Source organism: Nannospalax galili, unplaced genomic scaffold, assembly GCF_000622305.1.
Source record: "Nannospalax galili isolate Female #2095 unplaced genomic scaffold, S.galili_v1.0 scaffold1813, whole genome shotgun sequence".
NCBI classification, from domain to species: Eukaryota; Metazoa; Chordata; class Mammalia; order Rodentia; family Spalacidae; genus Nannospalax; species Nannospalax galili.
This window is the reverse complement of record NW_008333061.1, coordinates 30288-52358: the sequence shown is the minus strand read 5'-3', so window position 1 is coordinate 52358 and position 22071 is coordinate 30288. Positions and strand designations below refer to the sequence as shown.

The window sequence follows — 22071 nt, the reverse complement described above, 5'->3', positions numbered from 1 at the left end:
CCCCATACATGCTGCTATATTTCAGAAGTTCAGAGACTGAGTTTAGAGATGAACTTTGCCTATGATCACAACCTTGTATTGAGAAAGCTGGGACTCAAACCGGGTCTACTCTAGAGCTGAAGATCACCTGTGACCCAGTTTTGCCTCCTTCATTTAGAAGAGAGATTACACTTGTTCTGTGCTCAAGGTGAGTTTAGGAAATTCTACATTTAAGTCTCCACTCATTAAACGTGTTATATATACCTGAAGGAGAGTGCCCCTCAGACCCTCTCCCTATCCTCTGAGAAAAAGCTGCCCTCCACCTGACTCTGGAAATCCCCTTCATTATTCGAATCCTTTCCTGGTATCTGTTTATGATTTCTATGGAAATGGTCTGGGGCAGAAGAGATAGAATGGTCTTCCCCAGGTAAGCTAGCCAATGGCAGTATACCTGATACATCTGTGTATGGTTTCTATGGGAATAATCTGGAGCAGAAGAGAAAGAATGTTCTGCCCCAGGTAAAATAGCCAATGGCTGTATAGGTAAATTCTCTGGAAATCAGCCCTAGATTGTTCCAATCCTTTCCTGGTTATTCTGTGTATAGTTTCTATGGACATCCTCTATGGACATCCCCTGCTTTGTGGTTTGTATGCTTAAAAGCCCTGCATTTTCACTGCTCAGGGTCACAGTACAGCTCCTGAGACTGTCTGTGTCCCCAGCCAGTTGGCTCCAATAAAATGCTCTTTTTTCCTGAAACTCAGTGTCCAAGTGGTCAATTTAGGGAATTTTACGGACCTCAAACATACCCACATTCACAGTAAACAAAAAGGTTTACACAACCATATAAGTGACTTGCTGATGATTGACATTACATCACAAACTGTAGACAAGCCTTCAAATATTCATGAATCTCAATTTTCCATTCCCCTACCTATTATGAAGACTTTCCCTTTTTTGTCTAAGAATTTGCTCTGTGTGTCTCTTGAAAAGCTCCAAGATTCAGTCTAGGAAATGTCCCTTTTATTGCCTGATGTAAGAGAAGACCCTGTTCTTGCCCCCTAGGTCTAAGAAACAAACAAGCACAATCTAAAGGGAAGGAGACTTCCATTCATGACATAGATAAGGACAAAGGAATGCATAGCTTGTGAGGGAGTGAACTCCCTTCTCTTCGTGCCTGCATGTGTGAGCACGCACACATGGCTATCCGATGGTGACAGACAGCGCACTCCTGCGCAGCATGAGAAATGGACTCGTGATCCCTGAAGTCCATCCAGGTCTGTGCCTCTAGGTTCTTCAAAAAAAAAAAAAAAAAGGCATACAGTAACTATCAGGACTAAATTAATCCACTGTGGGAGTGATCATCTGCTTCCACCACGTTTAATTCCCTTGCTGATCCCATGAGAGAGATTGGTTACCAATCACTACAGAACAACCAACCGAAGAAGGACTGAGCCCTAAGAGAGGTGAAGTCAATCACTGCAATAATAGTAATATTAAGGGTAAATATTTGATTGACTTCTATGGACCAGATACTGTGCTGAACAATTTACATATGTTACCATGCTTCACCTTTACAGTGACCTTATGGAGTAGTTACTGGAATTGCCCTCATAGTAGTGGTAAGGAACCTGAGCTTCAGAGGGCTGGCACACTTTATTCAGTCCAAAATTAGTAGAGAGAGCCGAATTTACCAGCCTTTCTGTAGTACGTAAGCATTTTCTCAATTTCTCTTCTGACCTTCCTGTCAGTATCAATGGCAGCAGCTAACCTACATTGAGAACACACTGTAACCAGACATGGGACGAGACATTCTGGACATATTTCATGTTTAAATCTCATCAGGTGTAGCTTATAACATTAATGACATGGTGAGATGAGACCAGTTTTTATCTCTCTATATAGAAAAATAAAAAGAGCTTCACAAAGTTTGAGGGAGAAGAAAACTCTGACCAGAAGGCACCCTGACCAGTGTGCTCTGAAATCAGGTTTTACCATCCTGTTCATCTTCCATATCAGCAAGCTAAAATCCTTGTCATTGAGAGGCAGGCAGATGTCTGTGAGTTCAAGGCCAGCCTGATCTACAAAGTGAGTTCCAGGCCAGCTGGGGCTACAGGGAGACCTTGTCTCAAAAAGACCAAAAACAAGAAACTCCCAATATATTGGGGCTGGAGAGATGGCCCAGTGGTTAAGAATACTGGCTGTTCTTGCAGAGGACCTGCGTTCAATTCCCAGCACCACATGGTGGCTAACAACCATCTGTAACTCCAGTTCCAAGGGAATCTGACCTCTTCTTCTGGCCTCTGCATGCACTGTACAACACAGATGCACTTACATGCAGGCAATACACTCATACACATAAGATAAAAATAATAAATATATTTTTTAAATCCTTGTCAATGAAGAATTTAGCTATCCCTTATGAGACTGAAACCAGAGGAAGCAGACAGTTTATAGTCTAGCTAGAAAGCAACCTGAAAGTCATCGAATCTCCCTGTTAGGCCCAAATGTAAGAAACACCGCAGCCCAGAGTAAACCAGAAAATAAAGATGACAAAGCTGTCAACTTTTCCATTTGATTATGTGTGTTTGAGAAATACAAAACAATTTCTTATTAAAGTTTAGTAAGTTAAAATGTAAGAGCCAATAAGAAAACAAGATGTCTCAGTGAATAAAGGGACTTACCACCAAGACTAATGACTTGAGTTTGATCACTGGGACTCATATGTTAGAAAGAGAAAGCAGACTCCTACAAAGTGTCCCCTTACCCCCATATGCGAGCCATGGCAGACCTGTGCCTACACACACACACACACACACACACACACACCCCACACACAAAACAAGTAAATAAATAATAAAAATATTTTAAATTTTAATGAGAAAAGTACTAAACACGTACCTTTTTAATGAAATGATCTCAAAAGTAAGTATTTTTCTTTCCTTAATTGGCAAAATCTATGGACAGTCACATTCTTTCTTGGGCAGGGGGACATTTTCCTGGGACAGGAGACCCAGAGGTCTCTGTGTCCACCCACTAGACAGAAGAGGAAGCTGAGATCCAGAGAAGTGAAAGGCCTTGGCCCAGATCACATGGCTAGGTTGTGGCTAACGCAGAATCCTAACCCAGGGTTCCATTGCCTCAGCACACACGTGTGTCCATCAACTCTCTCAGTATTTCAGCTGCAGAGAAATATCCATGCTGTTATCCTTAAAGTTAAAGTATTTTTTTCTCAACTATTTCTATTATGCAAAACCCTGGGAACTCAGACACCAGCTAAATACACCCTCCAGGTCTTACCTGAGCCATTTCCCTCTGTAGTAAGTATTCTCAGAAGGATTATAGTAAAGTCTCCCTGTGCAGTCCCAGTAGGGGTGACCCTATATGAAATCACTATACATATATATATGCACACACACAAAAATATTGAATTTATTTTTGTATGTCTTTTGTACCCGCATGCATTCGCAGGCATATGGAGGTCAGAGGACAGCTTGCAGGGGTTGGCTCTCTCCTTCTACCTTGTGGTTCCAGATATTAAACTCAAGTCATCAGGCTCGGTGTCAATGCCTTTATCACTGAGCCATCTTTACTGTTCAAGGATAAGACTGAGGAGCGAGCTTGTTTCAGGCAGCAGAGAACATGTGAAAGACAGTGATGAAGAGCGCATCCTCAGCTTCCAGACATACACGGACACCTTCACTGTGTGTGGAGCCCATGCTGCAGATGTGGGACAGAGGCGTGATGCAGCCACCTGAGCTACGGGCTAATTAATAATGGAAATAGCTATACATGTGGTCACACTGAAAGCTTTTCATAAGCATTACCTGATAAATCCTTCTACTGGCCTATGTGTGGTAGATGAATACATTCTGCAGTGGAACAGGTCACACATTTGAAATAACTTCCCCCAAATCACACAATTAGTATGAAGGAGAGTTGATCTGAACTTGTTCTAACCACAAAGTATGTGCTTTAATTTTCCTTTTTTTGTGTGTGGTACTGAGGAATCACCCAAGGCCTCCCGGTTCCTAGGCAAGGACTCTACTTCTGAGCTAATTCCTTATCCCTGAGTGCTGTAAATCTTAGAATACACGCACATTCACACACCCTCCACTCACATGTATAGCCAAGTGGTTCACATTCCTGACTGCACCTGTGGTACATTTTCATCAGTGGAGAAAATTCAGACTTTATCCAGGGATGGTGATCTAGGGATTGTGGATGGGGCCTGAGAATCGATTGTTAACAAACTCTACAGGTGATTCTACTGCATATTCGGGGTCTTGAAACACTGGTGTGGCATTTCTATTTTGTGGACTGCATCTATGAGTTTGAAAACATGGAGAACATTAAACAGCACTGAGAGGCCCTAGTGAACATGTGGAGAACACTGAACAGCGCTGAGAAGCCCTAGTGCTCTGGTCAGCTTTTATTGTCAATACATCCCGGAGTCACTATGTCTGTGGAGCATTATCTTCATTACTAATTGATGTAGGAGGCCCAGCCCACAGCAGAAGCTGTAATCCGAGGTGGTGCTGGGCTGTACAAGCTAGCTAGCTGAGTATAAGCCAGCGAGGGAGCCAGTAAGAAGCATTCCTCTGCTTTCTGCTTGACCATCCTTAGTGATGGATTGTGACTCTGGAAGTATAAGCAAAAAAGAAAAACAACTCCACATGTTGCTTCTGGCCAGAGTGTTTTATCATGCAAGAGAAAAGCAGCAAGTAGGAAGACAAAATAAGTAATGTTGAACTTTCAGTCCTCAGGGTGCACCCTAGAACTGTAGTTAGGGAAATCTGAATAGCCATCTGTGCCAGATAGCTTTAGGGTCAACTTGACACAACTGGGCTGAGAGCGCCTCAATTGGGGAATTGCCTCCATAGGACTGGCCTGTGGCCATGTCCGTGGGGCATCTTCTTGATTGTTGAGTGATGTGGGAGGGCCCAGCCCACTGTGGGTGGTGCCACCCCTGGGCAGGTGGGCCTGTGTTGCATAAGAAAGCAGGCTGAGCATGGGCCAGGGGAGCAAGCCAGTAAGCATCGATCCTCCATGGCCTGTGCTTCAGTTCCTGCCCTGAGTTCCTACCTTGGTCTCCCTGATGAACTGTGACCTGGGAGATGTAAGCCAAATAAACCCTTTCCTCCCCAAGTTAGTATTGGTCAGAGTGTTTTGTCACAGCAGTGAAGAAACAAATTAGGACACCATCTGTATCTTTATTGTGATCTTATGATCTACCCTTGAATCTTATGAGGACATGGAAAAGTCTACTCACCCCGTTGGATGACGAACTCCAGGTTGAATTTTCCATCATTCCTTGACCAGGGAACTCTATCCTGCAGCAGTAGGTCCCACAGTTGACTAGAGTCACGTTCTCTGTGGTCAGGGATACGTTGCCTCTGTGGAAAATCCCCTTTGGCTAGCATCTGCAGGATTTCTGATATAACACATTTCTTTCATCAGTACTGAGCACAAAATTGACACACTGAGCCAAGGACAGGATACCACAGGTACCAGTGTCCCTGAGGCAGATGGAGCGTAGCTGCAGGGCAGATGGGCATTCTCATCCACCTCCACTAGATATGCAGCTTCTGAAGACCCTGAGTAGAGAGGGAAGGAGAGCAGGACCGTGAGGGAGGTGGGTCCATCTCTGCAGTGACGCTGTGTAGAAGAGAGAAGGCTGCTGGCCAGTGGGGAGGTGACTCAGTGCCTTGATTCTCTCCTTGAGAGGCCTCAGAAGCAGCAGAAAGCCCTGTTAAGACACCAACTGTGATGGTTCTTGTCTGTGATACTGGCACTCAGGTAGTGGAGATAGGAGGATCCTGAGTTAAAAGACAGACTTAGCTATGGAGCAAGTTCAACGCTAGCCTGAGTGATGAACACCTTTCTCAAAAAACAAACAGGCAAAATGTGGTAATTCATGCCTGTTATCCCTGCGGTAAGGACACTGTGCAGGTCTGTACTGCGTCTGCTGCCAGCCTCAGCTACCTAGTGAACCTGAAGCTATTCTGGGCTACAGAAAGATTCCAAGATTCCACTCCTAGTGTTACGCTTCCATTGATCTGTAGCCAATTCTGACAATTTGTTTTTAGGGTGTTTATTATGTGGGGGGAGGATATTTTGTTTTGCCTTGGTTTGCTTTTGTTTCTGTTTGTGTTTTGAATTAGGATCTCCCTCTAGCCCCAGCTGATCAGAATTCACTATATAGAGCAGGCTGGCCTGGATCTCACAGAGATCCACCCCCGTCTGACTCCAAAGAGTGCTAGGATTAAAGGTATAGTGCCACCAGGCTCAGAGAGAATTTGTGTTAAGAGCTCCTGTGTCCTGTGTACCATGTCCCGTGTCCCGTATACTGTGTCCTGTGGTCCTGTGTCCTGGACTCACACTTTTGGAACCACAGCTCTTGAAGAGAATTGTGGACCAGTTCTGTGAACATGAAAAGACAGGACTAGCAGGTGTGATGGCGCACGCCTTTAGTCCCAGCACTCGGGAGGCAGAGGCAGGCGGATCTCTGTGGGTTCAAGGCCAGCCTGGCCTACAAAGTGAGTTCCAGGTCAGCTGGGGCTACAGGGAGACCCTGTCTCAAAAAGACTGAAAAAAAAGAAAGAAAAGACAGGGCTAATGGAACTTGACAATCAGAAATGGTAGACATTGTTGACAGGAAAATGGCCTCCTATCTAGGACCTGGGTTAGTTGTCTGTTCATTAGCCATAGAAGGGTCACCTAACAAATCTGTCTCTCTCTCTCTCTCTCTCTCTCTCTCTCTCTCTCTCACCCCAAAGATAGTGAACAAAAATCCTTGACAAAATAAGCTTGTGAATTTGAAACCACTTATACATTGTTTTGAGGTGTAAATTAATTACTTTATAAGCCAGGCATGGTGGAGCACATCTTTAATTCCAGCTCTTGGGAGTTAGAAGCAGATCTGAGATTGAGGCCATCCTGATGTACATGGCAAGTTCCAGGTCAGCTGGAGTTACTGAGAAACCCTGTCTCAAAAACCTAACCCAACAAAAATAAAACCCAAAAAACCTAAAATCCCAAAATTAATTCTGTTATAATACATACATATGATAACCATTCAAACCATGTAAACAGTGAATGAAATCATGACTTTCTTTCATAATCCAGCCCCCAGATCCCACTTCTAGAGACCAAACATTAAAAAATGTTTACACATACCATTCCCTGGCAATGCATGCACACATAGATACCTAATACATGCATGACTCTGCTCCCTGATTTTCCCAGTAACACTGTAACTGTGGTATTTTATAATAGCATGTTCAATGAAGCTCAATGCTCCTGTCATGTACACATCACATTTACCTACCTAGTCTACACTGGTGGACTTTTAGGTTGCTTCCAAACTTGTGCCATTACAAACAACATCACTAGGACCCTCCTTGCATGTCTCTCCTCTGTGAGGAACCATTCTCCAAGGGTAGCAGTAGCAACAGGACGCAGTTGAAGGAAAGATGTGGAAACCTGGGTTCTTGAGAGGGAAAAACAAAGGAAAGCTCTGCTCAAGCAATTTTAGCTTTTTACTTAGGCTGGTACTTCTTCCAACTTCTGTCTACCCCACAACCACTATAGGTGACCACTCACAGACTGCCAAACTGCACCAGGGTGTCTGACCACCAGAGATTTTTCTATTAGTACTGCTAAGTCTAGTTACAGCAGCGGAAGCCCCAGCTCTGTGTCATGTCACACCAGACATCCTGTGGGCATTCTGATGTGCATCACATTAACTCATCAAAGCAGAAGCAGTATTTCAGAGAAAGGACAGGGTTAGCCATGACAAGCAGAGGAAGCCCTCTAATATCCCAGATAAAATAGCCTGAGATGGACCATGTGCAATTCTAGCTGGTCACCATGGAGCAAAAATACAAACACTCATGCATTCATGCTGTCAGGTCTGCCTATCAGTTAGGCCTGTGACCAGTGTTCTTGGAGCCAGGCACTGGACTGGGCACTGGAGAATAAAGCAATGAATGGTGACCATATCCTCACATTCCATGGACCATTTCCACATCGGTCAGAAGCACAGTTTGCATTCTTGTTCTAACATACATTAGATCATTTCCTAAAAGCTCACTGGATCTAACTTTCCTCTTATATAATCAACAAGGAAATTAGCCAGGCACCATTACAAGTGGTGCGTTGCTGGCTGTAATTCCAGCACTCAGGAGGCTACGGCAGGAAGATTACCATGTGTCTGAGACCACATTTGCTATAGAGCAAATGTGTCGAAGGAAGAAAGGGAGGGAGGAAGGGAGGGAGGGAGGAAGGAAGGGGAGGGACGGTGGGAGGGAAGGAGGTGGGAGGGAAGGATGCAAGGAAGAAGAGGAAATAGAAAAAGGAAAGAAAAGGAAGAAAACATTGAAAAATAAAAAGGAAAATGTGTCAAGTAATCGATGCACAGCTCTAACGTTCTGGCTGTGACTTTCAAACTTTTAAACTCTTCCATTCGGTACCGACACAGCTCTTTCTGCCATGCTCCTTGCCCCCACTGGGCTGGAACTGAGTAGACCTCAGTAATCTATTTCATCTCATATAAACTAGGAATCCCTCACTGTTCACCAGAGGATTTCAAGCAGGAATTGCCAGGATGCACTGAGGTCCAGCCATGCCATTCATTACTGAGGTGTCATGTCAAACCCCAGTACTCTTGGTCATTGGAGTGACATATCCAGATACCCTAAAAATCAAAGCTTTCACACATGAAGTGAGCTCAGAGATCGGGTAGTTTCTGAAAATGTGAAGGCCTGATCTCTGACATGAAATCAACTCAGAGCTGGAACAAGAGGCCTCAGTTATTCTTGGCACACTGAGAGTAAAGAGGAAGAATGCTTCCTCTCTAGGAACTTGAGTGGTCTTGGCCTGAAGGTATTCTTGTCATGAGACTGACTGTTCCTTGAACCCTGTTAAACTGACATAAGCCAGCTTGTGTAACAAAGCTGCATAGCTAATAAAGTTATAAGTAAAGAACAGAATGTTGTTTAAAAAGCACAGGAGGACACATAAGATTCCAAGAAGGGCTGAGCCCTAGGAAGACGAAGGTACTGTAAATATTATGAGATAATTTGGCTTAAGAACATTTTATCTTTCTCTTGTTTTACTATAAATAAGGTTGCATCTTAGAATAAAGCATGCATTGGCTTCATATCCTCTGCATCCCGTGTCCTGATCTTCGCCACTCCTAGACCCAGGTCCCAGACCCCATCAGAGGGTCACAACATGAAAACTCAGTGCTTTCTGCTGTGTCAATGAGTTCCTTGTCATTCATATTTATACCTTAAATGCATGTAATCTACATATTTACATGTGTGTGCAAGTGTGCTTCCCTTACATGCAGAGGTGAGAGGAGGGCATCTGGTGGCCTGTTCTATCACTGTCCTCATTCCCTTGAGATATGGTCTCTCGCTGAATCTGGAGCCAGGCTGGTGGCAAGCCCCAACCATCCTCCTGGTCCTGCTGGGGTTACAGGTGTTGACTTTTCAACAGTTCTTTACATCCAACCTCAGCTCTCATGTTTATGCAGTAAGTGCTTGTACCCACGGAGCCATCTTCCCAGTCCTCTTGACTACGTTTGACTTTTGTCCATGACCATGGGGAAGATCCCAGTACAGCAAGGTGAAGATGCCTGGCCCAAATTAAAAGCAGTTTTCGAGGCGAGGAAGCAATACTCTATTAGTGAATTGTATAAAGCTGAAATAGGACACCCACTGGGTGGTTCATCTTTGCTCACAAAATCACCCCACACAGCTATCAGTAAATGACTGGTTCTTAAAGATGTGCAAAGTTTCATAAGGTTTAAATATGTGGTCTTTTTATTTTATGTGTATGAGTGTATTGCCTGCATGTGTGTAAGTGTGCCTGTGTCCTGCAATGCCCATAGAGGTCAGAAGAGGGTGTTAGATCCCCCTGGAACTGAAGTTACAGATGGTTGTTAGCCACCATATGGGTGCTAGGAATCGAACCTAGGTTCTCCACAAGAGCAGCCAGTGCTCTTAATCACTGAGCCTTCTCTCCAGCCCCAAATGTACAGCCTTGACTATAGTGATGAGTCATAACTCTAAAACAGAGTATAGGTAACATAATCAACTGTGTCTTGAACAAGATTGAAACAAAATTCAAGGTGTTCGACAAGACTCAGCCACATTGATGTGCTGGTACCCACCAATAATCGCAACATGTGGGAGGCAAAGGCAGGTGAAGCTCTGTGAATTCAAGGTCAGTCTGGCCTATGTAGTGAATCCCAGGCCAGCCAAGACTGCACAGTGAGACCCCCAGATAAAACAATGACAGAAAATAAGATTCATATTTATGGGAAAATTTCATGTTAACTAAATTATAAAAATGACAAAACTATTTCAAAGTGAAACATGATTTTAAAAGGAAGATGTAGAAGAGATTTATGATCACAAGAGTCATTTACTGAGTGCTAAATCTACATCTGCTATTACCACAAAATCTACTTGCAGTCTGTAGTGTTTTTCATTATCCATAGTACTTTATTTTATTCTAAGATTTATTTTTTGCTTCTGTTTGTGTGCCACATGTGGGCAAGTGCTCTCAGAAGGCAGAAGAGGATATCAAATCGCCATAGGTAGAGTTAAGGTAGTTGTGAGCTGCAGGACATGTGCTGAAACCACACGGAGGTTCTGTGCAAAAGCAGCAGGCACTCTTTCCTGCGGAGCCATTTCTCCAGTGCCTCGAAGACTTCTCACAAGCAGTACTTCATGGGAATCGCCGCTATACGCCAAGGCAAGCGTGCGAGTGTATACATCAAAGACATGGGGAATTAACAACCAAAAGGAACAAGTTTCCCTAATGTTACTACTCAAAGTTCGATTGGAACTCAGGTCCTGTACGCAACTGTGTATACGATGTGTTTTCCAGTGAGTCCCACATATCTTGTTTCACAGAATGCAACTAGTCACCATGTCCCTGAGTTCAAACAAGTTATGGCAGTGTGGATCCCACAGCAGCCAGATTCGCGGACCTTTCTGTATCACAGATCTCTAGGAAGAACATGAAGAACCGAGCAGCAGCAGCACCTCAGAGCCCTGCAGGCTCCAGGCAGGAAAGGAGCGGGGATAGTCCAGAGAGGACGGACCCATCTAGTGGACACACCGCTGCACTGCAGCCTGGTCTGACAACCTCTAGGAAAGCTACAAATCTGGGCTTCTACATAAAATCTCCCTGATGATATGCATTGCTCCAATTTTAGAAAAAGAAAACTCCATAGTTTAAATGCAATGTTTTTTTCAGAGCATATGGGGAAAAACCCATTTTGCAAACCCAGAATGCAACTTTCCACCACCTGACCTTCCAAAGGACCCTCCTCAGAGGACCTGTTCATTTCTAGAACTCTGCAGAACAGCTCTAACAATCTGGCTTTTAAAGCCAGCATCCTGCTCTACTCTGCCACTGTGGTCTGAACAACTCTGAACTGAAAATAAATGATCTCAGGGATTACTCAGAGTGAAAGTGAACGCCCTACATGTTTGCTCTCCTAAACAATGAAACTGGCCAACGAGGATACCCTTAATAAGCCCGTGTTTAATTATTAGTACAACAAATATTTCACTGTCACTGAATTTTCACTGCCTTTCTGGAATAATTTCAAATATAAATGTGGTCTGGAAAAAATTCTGAAATTAAAAACCCTCAATGAAACTAGTGACAACTTCATACACTGTCATGCCTAGAATAAAACACTGCTAAGGCAGATATCCTTTACTCCTACGCCCTCCTCTTTCCCCCTTTCATTTCTGACCTGTGTCCTTCTAAAACTAATTCAGAATCTAATGGGCATTTCCATAAATGCTTAGCATGAAGACACAAGTGCAGTGGAAATGGCACTAATTCGTAGACTCTCGGGGCAAATGGCTTTCTTCCCCTGATGTCTGCTTGGTCCGTGCTCACTATGGGAACCTCTTCTCACACACAACACCATTCCTTATCTAAGGACCAATCATGTAATAATGCATCATCTATACAGAGCCATGAGGAAGCAGACACTTGCAATGGTGGTACTATATCTCCTTCAGCTCATCTGTGAGGTATATTAAACCCCGCAGGACCCCATGATTTGAGCACCTTGGAAAAGTGATATTTCCAGTTACTATAGAAAGACAAGAACTAACCATGAAATACTTCCAGAAGCCTCCCCCTCTCAACCACCCTTTTCAGTTTAAAAAAATTGGATTTATTTTTATGTGTGTGGCTTGCATACATGTAGACAAGTGCACCATGCGTGTGCAATATTTGCGAAGGAGAGAAAAGGGCATAAGAAACCCTAAAACCTCAGTTTTGGATGGTTGTTAGCTGCCATGCTGGTGCTGAGAACTAAACCTGGGTCCTCTGTACTCTTAACTACTAAGTACTCTTAACCAACCAGTACTCTTAACCACTAAGCCATCTCTCAAGCCCTCCCCCCTCTTTTTAATCCCTTCTTGATGGTTTTAGTAACCAAGATAGAAATTCGTTTCCTATATTACCAATGATTATCTTTCATGGACACAATTCTGGATCTAATGAAACACAGAACTATGAAATACTCATGTTTGAGAGAATGCTCTAGAGTGACTGGAGAGACTGACATGGCGTTGCTGTAAAAACTAAGATGATATTAACAGTGAGGTTGAGCACAGACAGAAAGCCACCAGTGTCACTAACAAATCAGGTACCAGATGAACTGACACAGAAAATAGTCCTTGGCATTTCAAGGATGCTTGACGTGGTCATATCCAATTGCTGTTTTCTTCAGCCATGGGCAAAGCGCCAATTACTCTGTGGCAATAATGCTATCTTCAATAATGTACACTTTGTCTTCCACTTGGGGTTGATACAGCACTGCACTTGGCAAGGCTCTGATCTTAGAGATGCGGAAGGCATTCAGGCTGCAGAGAGAGTTGAAGAAAGAGTAAGGAACAAGCAAGATTTCTTCTTCTGAAGTCTGAGCAGAGCTTTCACTTAAGATCCAGCAAGACTGGGTTCCAGGCCCCAGGAGCCCCACCCACAGAAATTAAAACAGTCAGTAGCACCACACAGGCACTTGGGTATTAAGTTGTAGAAAAGTTTGTTTAATAAGCATGAAACAACCTAAGAAACATTGAAAAATAAAAACCCAGACTGGTATCTTTGAGGATGCTCACATAAAAGGACATAGAAATGGAAAATCTAAAGAGAGAGATATCTAGCATCAAAATGAGTTGACCTAATTGTGATGTGTGTTTTGAAACTGAGCTAAGAACTGAATGACTGGTATATTTTCAACTTTTCACCATGACCCTTTAGGAAGCATTGTGGGGCCTTGGCAGATAGCGGAACAGGTAAAGATGCTAGCATGATGCTACCAGAAAGAGCCATGTGAACTGTCAAGACTTTGTTAGTTGTAAGTGGGCTTGTCTTTTTGATATTTTTATTATTATTATTATTATTATTATTATTATTATTATTATTATTCAGGGTGTCTATGCTGGCCTGAAACTCAGTCCTGCTCCTCAGATTATTATTGAGTACTGACATAATAGGTATGTGCCACCTCACCCAAATTTTTCTTCTTATGTTTTCTACAGTTTTTTTTTTTTTGAGACAGGATCTCACTAGCTGACACAGAACTCACTGTGTAGACCAGGCTGGCCTCCAACTCACAGAGATCCACCTGCTTCTGCCTCCTGGGTGCTGGGACTACATGAGTATTCCACTAAGCCAGACATCTTTTTTTCTTCTCAGTTAGTGATTAAAAAGCAAGCCTTTGGGACTGGAGAGATGACTCAGATGTTAAAAGCATTTGCTACACAAGCACAAGGACCAGAGTTCAGATCCCAACACCTATGTAATGTGCTGAGGATAATCCGCATGCCTGTCACCCCAGCATGAGGGGCATGGAGACAGGAGGATCACTGGGGCTCCCTGGTTACGAGCCTAGCCAAAATGAGTAGTGCAGGTCCTGAGGGAGACTGTGCCTCAAAGGAAAAAGGCAGAGAGTGATAGAAGAGACACTCAGCGCCCTCTGGCAATATGCACAAGCTCATGCATCCACCCCCACACATGTAGATACATACCACACTCACCCCCATGTGTCTTCTCCCCCACACATAATAAAAAAAATTATACCTTTTAAAAAATATACATGATCGGTGTAAGAACATAAATCAAAGGACTAATGGGAGGCTGTGTTCCATGGCTTCCCACCTATAAGGAGCATGTTCTTCCCACTGTAAGATGCAGTTAGTGACAAGATGTCTAAGCATGGGTTCCTGAGATGGAGGCCTTTAAGCTGTGTAGTGTAACAGCAGAAGCTCCTTTATAGTTCCAAAACTGTTTTCTAATCTCTAGGATACAAACAGTCTCTATTTTTTTTTATAGATTTATTACTGTAAAGCACACAACTGATGGGCACCCATGCTGTGCTTGACACTGTTCAAGATACATTGTGGATTGGCTCATGGGATTGACTCAGACACAGGGAAGTCTGTGTATAAACTACCAACAAAAGTTATGCATCGTGCAGACAGCAGCCTAAGGGGTATGGTTTGATTTTAAAAGGCTGGCCTTGCCTAGAGCCAATCTTTAACCAAATGAAGCAAACTACATAGTTTCACATTAGGGAAGATGACCATATGACACAGAGGAAGCACAGGAGACTTACACAGGAGCACCTGAAAAATTTCATGAGTACTGCCAACTGATGAGCCTACAGTGTCAGATAGTATAAATGGCTGGAGGGGACTGAGAGCAGAACTGTGAGACACTTGTGAGAACTCAGTGCCTCTGCACCTGCTGCCTCTTCAGGAATTATCTCCTTCAAATCTGCTCCCTTGTGCCTTACTCAAGCAGCAGGTCACCAATCCTATCATCCTCATAGCCCTTGCCCAGAGCACCTAAAAGGACCCATCCGTTATCTTGGATGCTGTCTGCTTTTATCATCAGTTGTTAGTACAGAAGTTACTCAATGAAAGAAAGGACTGAGCTGGGGCATGGTGGAGCACGCCTTTCATCACTTTACTTGGAAGGCAGAGGCAGGCGGATCTCTGTGAGTTCAAGGTCATCTTGGTCCACATAGTGAGTTCCAGGTCAGCTGGGGCTACAGAGAGACCCTATCTCAAAAAGACCCGCCCCCCAAAAAAGAAAAAAAGAAAACACTGAATAAAATGAAAGAATTGAAGCACCTTATTCACTAACAGCTCCAGAAAGAAAAACTTGGAGTTTATAATTCACCATTTTTCTATGAAATTAGGACTGATGTGCTCCTCCTATACCAGCTCAGCCACAGCATAGGGAAATACAGAATGATAAAGTGTCACTGAAAAGTGTTGTTAACAAGAGAGGGGCTTGCTTGCTAAATTACATTTTAGTATCCAAAGTATAGATTGGGAACCAAGCACTGTGACTGACAGACAGACAGACAGACAGACAGACACACACACACAAACACACTCACACACTCACACACACACACACTCACACACACACAATCTGTAAAGCTGAGCATTCAGGAGGATAAGGGAAGAGGGTCCTGAGTTCCAACCCAGTCTAGGCTACACAAGGTCCAGGCTAGCCTGCATCACATAGTGAGATGTCTCAAACAAGTAAATAAATAAATAGTTACAGGATGTTTTAGTAGAAAAAAAGAACAGAAACAGAAAATTTTACAAGACTGTTGAGTTCAAAAGGAATTGGCACAAGCTGTCCAGCTTACCTCAGGGAGCCTGTTTTCTTTTTCACATAGATGTACTCTGAATTGGGATGGGGGAAGATGGGAGAAATTGAAATGAAAATTATATTATAGGAAACATAAATGATATCTTCTGCCTATGAAGGGTAATTGTTCTTAATTGATCTTTCCCCTGGCAATTTTGAGTGATTACTTCCTGAACCCCTCAAGTAGAATTTCTTTTCATTCATAATTTGCTGTATTCACCCACACAGCTCAAATGGATAGAACATTGTTCAATTTCTTTCACTGGAAGAAGTAGAAAAGTCTAGAATTTTCTAATGGGCTCCTGGAGAACAAATCTAACCCAGGACTCTCCTAGGCTGTCTGGTACACAAAGTACCACACATGCACATGCCTTTAATCCCAACACTCCAGAGGCAGAGCAGGCAGATCACTATGAGACTGGGGCCAGCCTGTGATGATCTACACATGGAGTTCGTGGGGCTTCAGTGAGACCTGATCTCAAAAGGAAATAACAAAAACCTGAAGTTCCACTAAGGGTCACTTACATCAATGACTTTTGGTTTTGTTTTTTTTGTCTTTTTGAGACAGGGTATCCCTGTAGCCCCAGCTGGCCTGGAACTCGCTATATAGACAAGGCTGGCCTCAAACTCACAAAGATCCACCTGCCCTTGCCTCCCAAGTACTGGGATTAAAGGTGTGCACCATCACGCCTGGCCAATGGCATTTTTCAACTCTCTGAAGTAATGCTTTATAGTGGGTTCTACTCCTTCCTCGGCACAATCCCATAGCTGTGTAACACCTGTTCTCAACCTACCCTTCCAGCCAAAGACCTTTATACCCCCAGTAACTACCTTCCTTGAGAACAGAACAAAAACTTTGTGCTAAGAAGGGAACACACTTGTGGCATTTTACCTAGTTTCTAAGTAATTCCCCCTTCTAGACATGATCTTACTATGTAGCATAGGCTGTCACACGCTGTATCTTTCTGTCTCAGCAGCCTGACTGTTGGGATTACAGGCACATACCAGCAGACCCAGCTTAAACAGTATTTTGAATAACTACACTCTAAGTAAAGGAAACATCCTATAATTTGGCAAGCATCATTTATTTCCCCCATTTTCTGCCCAGTGATATGAAATAGTTCAACGATGAACTCAAATATGGTGTGTTGAAAAGTAGATGGCTAAAGGTCTTTCATAGAGAATGGATGGTACATGCATTCACACATACCCTGTAGGAAAGGGACACCCAGGCCTGAGTGTCTGCTGCTAAAGAACTCTGTCCCAGTATTAGACATGCAGTTTCTTTTGCAACATCTCATTTGCTGCTTCTAATAAATAGGTGTTCCACAACTTTAGCATTTTTTTAAATCTTGTTTTGGTTTTGGTTTCTTTAGACAGGGCCTCCCTGCAGCCCAGATGGCCTGAATTTCACTACATAGACCAGACTGGTCTCAATCTCATAGAGAGTCACATGCCTTTGCCTCTGGTGTGCTGGTATTAAAGATGTGTTCCCACACCCAGCTTTGTTCCAGAACTTTCAACAGAATCACTGTAAGGACAGAAATCAGATCCCCAGAGCAGTAGAGAATACATCATATGTATTATAATGGCTTTTTGCCTCCCAAATCTCAATACTATCCAACAAACTCTCGTTTCAAAGTATTTAATTTCTTGTATAGAAAAATATTTTTTTCTTTTTAGGTGTCCAAAAATTAAAAGATAAAGAACAAGGTTAATAAACAATGATATTGTTAAGTATTGTATTGTATTCTATACCAATAAGGCCAGCAGCATTTGGAAGGTGTAGGCAGGAGGATCAGGAATTGAAGGGCAGCCTCAGGAACATCAGAAGTTCAATACCAGCTGAGCTACATTAGACCCGGCTTCAAAATAAATAAAAAAAACCCAAAGCTTTAAAATCTTAAAAGAAACTAACAACTGAAAAAGAGAAATGAACAAACAATAATATTTAGCAAAAACTTCTACCTTCAAGGTCCATGAAATGTAAAGGGCAGAGATTTGGTTTTTTTGAGATAAAATAACAGTGGTTCAAGTTTGCTGTGCATCTACCATGTGCCGGAAACCACTCCCAGAGCTTAGGAGGTCATAACACAACTCTGGGAAGTAGGGAGGGTCAGAATTTGGGGACACAGAAGTCCTGTGAAATCAAACTCCATGACATGGAGTTACTTAAAAGCAATCAGATTGGCTGAGAACCCCTGCTCTAGTTCCTCAGGGACAATCCTAAAGTTACTTACTTGTCACAGCCACAGCGCTCGCTAGAATCAGCAGTACCAAGACAGCAATGGGGACTCCAACCATGAATCCCTTAGTGGTGGCCACTTTTGGCTTGTGTGTTGGGATGGCTTCCTAAGTAAACAGCAGCAAACAGAAGAGGCACCATATTAGAGGAACAGCACATGCATACTGGAGTGCCTGTACATTGATCTTTATCTTTATCAGCCCTTGGATCCTTCTAGAATAGCCAAATAAGACCAAATGAAATGGTCTTCTTGGTAGTAATGGTCAGTGAGATTCTCAAACAATTTAAAAGTCAAACTGGGGGCTAGAGAGTTGGCTCGGTGGTTAAGAGCACTGACTGCTCTTGCAAAGGATCCAGTTCGATTCCCAGCACCCACATGGTGGCTATCAACCATCCATAACTCTAGTTCCAGGGGATCCAACACCCTCTTCTGACCTGCAGGCATTATATGTCATCATGCAGGCAATACGCTCATACACATAACATTTTTAAAAAATTTTTCAAAGTCAAACTGTCTTCTAAGATGACGGAATGTTTTCTATTTTGCCTGAAGTGACTTTTTCCCCCTTTGAGACAGGGTCTCATTATGCAGACCAGACTGGTCTCAAACTCAGAGATCTGCCTTCCTCTGCCTCCTAAGTACAGAAACTAAAGGCACGTGTTATCACACTCAGAGGTGATATTTAAATGGCTGTATGCCTTGGTAAAAATTCAATCTTGAGGTGACTTTACTCATCATGTATGTAACAGTATTTGCTATAATGGTTAACATGGTATTTCCCTAAATGCATCGGTTATCATATTTTTTTAATTGCTCATATAGAAGTTGACTTGCCATGATACTCTCCAAATGTGATTAATTACTGAATCTGGTCTTTGATTAGTGACCTTACTACTTAAATTATAAAATGTAATTCAAGGTTCTAGATCTTCATGAAAACTCTCAGAAGACGCTGCTCATGGGCACGGCCTGCTAACGCTGTGCTCAGACAGAAATGCAGGATCTACCCAAACGCCCTGGTACAGATGATCAGGGATCACCATCTATTGGAATAAGCATGGAGCAGGCTGGACATCATGTTAGGTCCTTTTCACAGCTTAGAGCTAGTCTGCTAACCCTAAAGAGATCCATAAGACGGTGTTTAACTGCTAGGAAGGGGAGGATCAGAGATCTCCTCTTTTCCCGTGTGTGAACTTCATCTCTGGAGTCTCAATCCCAGCTCTTCTCCTCAGCCACTGTGACCATGAACAAGCAGTGAGCCTCTCTGAGCCTCTGTTTCTGCATCTGCCAACACCCTTTGTAGAGTTCTTGGATGAGACACTTTCATGACAAATATTATGAGGCATAAAGAATAAATTATAGAAAACTCTGGCAGAATCAAAGTGTTTCTTATGCAGAGATATGTGCAAAAAAAATCAGAGTTATCTATATAGAATATCCACTGTGTGGAAAAGGAATATTAGGGGACCCCTCCTTACATGAGCCTTCTTTAAGGTCCATTTTATTTTGGGCCAGCCTGCTCTCCATCCCATTGATTCCAAGCATCTTGCCTCTAATGAAAGATGAAGTCTTCCATGGTACGGTACGTGAAATTGTTCTCCTTCAATTAGTTCATTCTTTTCCCCAGTTTTTGGCCATAGGAAAGCCTTCCCCTCCCCCCTCCCTCCCTCCCCACCTCTCATATTGTTTCCTAATATCATTTATGGGGCACCACAATCAAACCGGACCACATAAATGAACTTCAAACATCTTTTTAAATAGTCAAACTCGTCGGGTGTGGTAGCACATGCCTTTAGTCCCAGCACTTGAGAGGCAGAAGCAGACAGATTTCTGTGAGTTTGAGGCCAGCTTGGTCTACCTAGTGAGTTCCAGGATAGCTGGGGCAACAGGCAGACCCTGTCTCAAAAAAATAGTCAAACTCCTTGATTATTAATTTCTTCATTATTATATATCTATTAATTTCTTTATTCCTTTTTGTGAAACAGTGCCTCACTATGCAGCCAGGTATGCCCTGGTAGTCCAGGATGTCCAAAAACTTGTGATCTCTTATGTCAGTCTTCTGCACCCTAAGATGTGCCACTATTTTTAGCTTTTTTTTTCTTCTTAATTTTTTTCTTTTCTTTTCTTTTTTAGGAGATAAAAATCTATCCATGTGCTAATTTTAAAGACACAATCTTTAAATGAAATTTGCTTCCAGGAACATATTCAAGTAAACCTGGCTAATAAAATAGGAAGGAATGTGCTTACAGTGTGATTGTTCCAAGGCTCATCTGAAGAAGTCACAGTGTCATTCCAGTCTGCTCAGGAAGAAAGAAATTATCATTATAAAAACATTACATTATTAGACAATAACGATATTCGTTCTGTTAATGAATGGAAAGTTAAAAAGACATGCTCAAATACTGCAGGCATTCTGTCGTATTATGCAATTAACATTTTACTGAATCATAAGAAGTTGTACATCTTAACCTTTTGGTAATGGACGCAAGGAAAACTCAATTTTTTTGTTTTTATAGGAAAAAATACAGATACATAACAAATTTTAGCTACGAATTTACATGAATTAGAGAAGGTCATTTGAGGAACAGGTTAAGAATCTACCTAATCTATACTTTTATGCTAGCCAAAGATTGTGAATGTCTAAAGGCCACACGCACATCCAAAGATCAGAACCACTCTACTCAGAAGGGACTTTACGTTGGTTTTACATTCAGAATGCGAGTAAACTCTGTCATGACATACAAAATAGGTTATCTGCTCCTACATTATATGCCAGTGTGCCTTCAGTTTGATCAAGAAGTGGTTTAGAAAATGAGAAAATATCACTCATGAGAACAATGTGTCTAATGCCATGTGAAGGTTAGGATTTTAGATGGCAGAAGATTTACTAACCTTCAAGTTTTGAACATTCATATACTTAGAGGGGTTTTAGAATACCTATTTTGTAACAGAAATTATTCTTTTATCCACCATAGGTGTCTATAGGTCAAATACAGAATTTTCCTCTGTATGAGTGTCCACAGTGTTAAGTGTTTTACATTTCAACAGGAAGTGCTTTAGTATAATTTTACAGATGAATGAAAGACACATTAGATTATATGAATTGAATTTTAGCAAATGACAGGCATCTCTGCTAGTAAACACACACACACACACACACACACACACACACACACACACTCTAATTTTAGCAAATGACAGGCATCTCTGCTAGTAAACACACACACACACACACTCCGTGCTCCCACCAAATGGAAATACTATTTGTCTATGAAAGTCCCTAGTTCCTGGCAAAGCTGACAGAGCCCCAGTGTAAGTTTGGGTGACTCACTGCCCCTCATAAATAGTCACATTACCATTTGTGACTTATGGCCTTAACTAAGACCTTCAGGAATAAGCCTAGGTGATTCAATAAGAAAGCATGAACATGAGACAGGATTTGAATTCACTACTGACAGTGTCTATCAGCACTATTCTAATGTCAAAGTACCCCATCAAGAATCCTGGGGACACAGCTGGGTTAATGTCCGTTCCACTCTGGAGAGTGCTGGCTCGACCAGGTTTCGGTGACATGACACTGTGGACACCAATCCCACACTCCTCCTTTCTTCCCCCTCTCGTCTTGAAAGAGCGGCCTGAGCTGCTCCTGCTGCTGCCTTCTCTTTCTGTTTTCTTTTTTTTTGTGTATGTGTGCCCTCAAATAGTTCACACTAAAGATGTCAACTATTCTTACTCTCTTTCCTTGGTTTCTGTCATGGCTGACAGCTCAGCGACTTGTATAAACATTCCCTTTCTCTGAATCTGATTAAATGTGTGTGTGGTTAATCAGATTAACCAATCAATGGTACTACATCCATTCTCCATAATTCATCCATAATTCAATCTCATTCTACTTTTCAAACACCAAATGTCACCATTGCCTTATCCCTCGTGACTATGTCCCTCCTTGAATTTCACTGCAGGTCAATTTTAGATTAACGAGTTTCTGGGAATGCCTGGCAAAAGGTAGGCCACATGGGGGTGGGAAGGCACAGATAGGCAACTCCTCTAGTCAATGAGATGCAGAGAGAGAGAGAGAGAGAGAGAGAGAGAGAGAGAGAGAGGGGGGGGATGAGAGGGCGAGTGTTAGTTGGG

At 42.6% G+C, this 22071-nt stretch overlaps 1 protein-coding gene across 1 annotated transcript in view; it reads right to left on the bottom strand.

Annotated features, from left to right (window-relative positions):
* LOC115069412 (hepatitis A virus cellular receptor 1 homolog) overlaps window positions 1–22071 on the bottom strand; it is a gene marked incomplete at its 5' end in the record, with an annotated part of 41847 nt that overhangs the window by 16127 nt on the left and 3649 nt on the right. Inside the window, 2 exons of the mRNA XM_029560989.1 lie at window positions 17932–18043; window positions 20185–20234. Coding sequence (XP_029416849.1) covers window positions 17932–18043; window positions 20185–20234 — 162 coding nt within the window. The remainder of the gene's footprint in view (window positions 1–17931; window positions 18044–20184; window positions 20235–22071) is intronic.